The sequence below is a fragment of the Octopus bimaculoides genome, chromosome 20, assembly GCF_046866305.1.
Source record: "Octopus bimaculoides isolate indiv1 chromosome 20, ASM4686630v1, whole genome shotgun sequence".
Lineage (NCBI taxonomy): Eukaryota > Metazoa > Mollusca > Cephalopoda > Octopoda > Octopodidae > Octopus > Octopus bimaculoides.
In genome coordinates this window covers 25,774,665-25,778,108 of record NC_142947.1, presented here as the reverse complement: position 1 = coordinate 25,778,108, position 3,444 = coordinate 25,774,665, and the positions used below count along the sequence as shown (strand labels likewise).

At 38.9% G+C, this 3,444-nt stretch overlaps 1 protein-coding gene across 1 annotated transcript; it reads right to left on the bottom strand.

Annotated features, from left to right (window-relative positions):
* Positions 1 to 2,620: 2,620 nt before the first annotated feature.
* LOC149131637 (uncharacterized) lies at positions 2,621 to 3,166 on the bottom strand. Its single transcript, XM_089338659.1, has one exon. The coding sequence runs from the start codon at positions 3,164 to 3,166 to the stop codon at positions 2,621 to 2,623; it is 546 nt and encodes a 181-aa protein (XP_089194785.1).
* Between the last annotated feature and the right edge of the window lie 278 nt (positions 3,167 to 3,444).

Here is a 3,444-nt window from a genome sequence, read left to right as displayed (position 1 = left end):
AAAAACAACAAAATGAAGCTGGCTGTTCCTGAAAAGTTAAATATTTGCGCTCGCTAAATGGAGCTTGTATGACCGAGGCCTTCATTTATTAAGTCACCGTAAACTCTACAACCACTAAGTACATACTTTCGTCAAAGAAATATATGGGTCTCACAGGGGGAAATGTTAAAGCCAGGTTCAACAATCACACCTTAAGCTTCAGACACTGGGATAAAAGAAAAACAATCAAATTATCCAGTTATATATGGTCCTTAAATGAAAAAGGTGTCAACTACAAGATTCACTGGAAGATCTTGGCATTACACCAACGGCAGTAGAAAGTGAAGTCATTGCGATATGGAGAGATGGCTTATCTGGAAAAGTTCTTTAGACCCTGCAACATGTCTAAATTCAAGAGCTGAACTTTTTGGGTCATGTCCACCTAAGGCAAAACATTTGCTACGTTTTGTGCCCACCTCCCAAGATCACGGATAGAACATGCTTTTAATATTAGGTCCACGTACAAGCCTTTCATATGTCTTAACATCTCTTATATATTTATATATTTTATTACTTTATATATTTTTTTCTGTATATTATTTTTCACCCTTTATAATTGTGTAACTTATACGCGTGTAGTATATACCTAATGCATATGTGCATGCATATATACATGTGTACTAATGATTGTATATATACGAGTGCAAGACTCTACCTGTTGTACTTGGCTCCTTCCTTCATACATATATGTATGTATATACATATATATATATCTGCAGGTGTAGATGTATTCGACAGACAGGAGGGTATATTTGTGTATATACGTAGATAACTCATTTGTATATTCAAATTTTGCGGCGAATGTGAATGTTTTACGGTTTATGTTTTTGCCTATGTGTTTTTATTTGTATATACGTCCATCCGCCTATGTATGTGTGTGTGCATGTAGATATGTATATATATATGAGCGTAGTGATGCGTGCATGGGTATATATGCGTGTCTATGTGCGTGTATGCGTAGACATATATATATATATATATATATATATATATATATATATATATATATATATATATATATATATATATATATATATATATATATATATATATTTGTGCGTTTGTATGTATATGTACACGCGTGTGCGAGTATGTATATAGATATATATATGGATACATGTGTGTATGTGCGTACATGTATGTGTTTGTATGTGCGTGCATATGTTGATTCTATGAATGAGGTATTACTTTCACCATGCCTATTGGAATAATTTTCCTTTATTCAATGGTTTTTTTTCATAGCGTTTTGTCTTAATAACTGATAAGATACCGGAGCAGACTTCAGCTCCGTTATCCGAAACTCTGAGTATTATAACAACTAAAGATCTCATATTATATATATATATATTTGTGTGTGTGTGTGTGTGTGTGTGTGTGTGTGTGTGTGTGTGTGTGTGTGTGTGTGTGTGTGTGTGTGTGTATGTGTGTGTGTTTGTGTGTGTGTGTTTGTGCCTCCACCATCGCTTAGCAGCAAATTTTGGTGTGTTTACGTCTCCGAAACAGCAGTTCGGTAAAAGAGACCGATAGCATAATACTAGTCTTACAAAAAATAAGACCTAGGGTCGATTTGTTCGACTAAAGACTGTGCTCCAGCATGGCCGCAGTCAAATGACTGAAACATGTAAAAAATATATATATCTATATAAATATACTGTTGACAAAAGCTTCGTGGGATTCAATTATTAAATAAATGAAAAATACACATTAAGAACAGGACATCATCAACGAGTGAAAAATACGTAAATACACAACGAGAGATACGTGAGGGACAAAATACCAAAAGAAGTCTAACTCCTCTTCAGTTGTCAACTGGGATATTACTCCCTGATTCGAGTATTTAACAAGACAGGAAAATTTCATAAGATAGCAACATCCAGAAATTTTTTTAATATAAAATTTGTGGAGGGTTAGGGCTTCGATCGAATAAACGATACCAGAGTGGTCATACGGAAGAAAACAATGGATGAAGACGGACATTAAGGGTCGTTAGGCCAAGACGAATTGTAACGGGTAACGCCTGTACTCTGTTTGTCTGTCCCTTTTTCCTTCTCTCTTCTCCTCACTCCCTCAGTGTATTTCCCTCATCCTCTCTCTTGTCTCCCTTCCCTTCTGCCTGTTGTTCACACGTGATTGCAGGCCATTTTTCTTGTCTCTCACTTTTCTGAATTCGACGGCCAGCCAGCCTTGTAGATCCCTGATATTCTGAGGTAGGGCATTAAAAATTGTGGTCCCTTGAATCCCAAACTATTACAATATTGGGTTCGTATACTTGACGGAGAAGATGGGACCTTTGGTACTGTGCAGTGCCGTCCAGTTTGGGGATTGTTGTAGATTTCGATTCCGAAATTTGGAGCTAGCCCTCCATTATTTTCTATTTATTTAACACTGCATACCTCTCACGTCTTCTCTCGAGGGAGTAAAGTTCCAGTTTTCTCAACCTCTTTTAGTAGCCCATGTGTTTAACTGAGTCTATCTTCTTTGTGTAATGGCGTTGGATCGCTTCTAGTTCTGCAATTAGTTTTACACTCTGTGGGGACCACAGTTGGGAGCAGTAGTCCAGACGACTGAGGACAGAAGTTTTCTAAAGCAGAAGTATTGTGTCTCTGTTCCTGGTCCGGAAGGATCTAAGGTTCCAAACTGCAATCCGCCTGGATAGTGTTGCCATCTGAGCGATTAGTACATGGAAAGTTGCGTCGTTGCTCATGTGGACTCTCAGGTCACGCACCGACTCTAACTCTGGGATTACATTGCCTGCTGGTCCTGTGTACTTCAGCTGTAGTTTGTCTTTGCACTGATAGCAGAGTGCTTGAAGTTTTCTGCCATTTAACTGCATATAATTCTCATCAGCCCATTTATATACTGCGATCAGGTCATTCTGCAGTTTTAAGATGTCAGTAGGATCATCGGAGTAGCTAGTGAGTGTAGCTGACTCTATGGCTGAGGACATGTCCGAAAGAGCAACTTCAAACAGGAGTGGTCCCAGCGCTGTTCCCTGGGGGACTCCACTGAGGATTGGTGTCACTTCAGAGAGAGCACTATTTACTATGACAGCCTGACTTCTGCTCTTCAGGAAATCATGCAGCCACACTCCCAGTCTACCAGCGATATGCAATTTGTGACATATCATCCCATGATCGATTTAGTCCGTAAGCAAGTTATTCTCCTCTAGGAACGTAGTCAGCCTTTTTCTGACAATGCGTTCCATGATCTTGCTGACATGTGAGGTCAGAAAGATAAGCCTGTAGTTTATAGCATCCATTCTGCTTCCTCCTTCGTGGACAGGGCAGATTATACCTTCTTTTAACGTTTGAAGAAATGTACCGCATTCAAGGGAACTGTGGAAAGCATTTGCAGAGGTTTTGCAAGAGCTTTCTGGCATGTTTTTAACAGAATTGCTGGGCCTGT

Coding starts and splice junctions, on each gene's coding strand:
- LOC149131637 (XM_089338659.1), bottom strand. CDS start 3,166: ATGATATGTCACAAATTGCATATCGCTGGTAGACTGGGAGTGTGGCTG.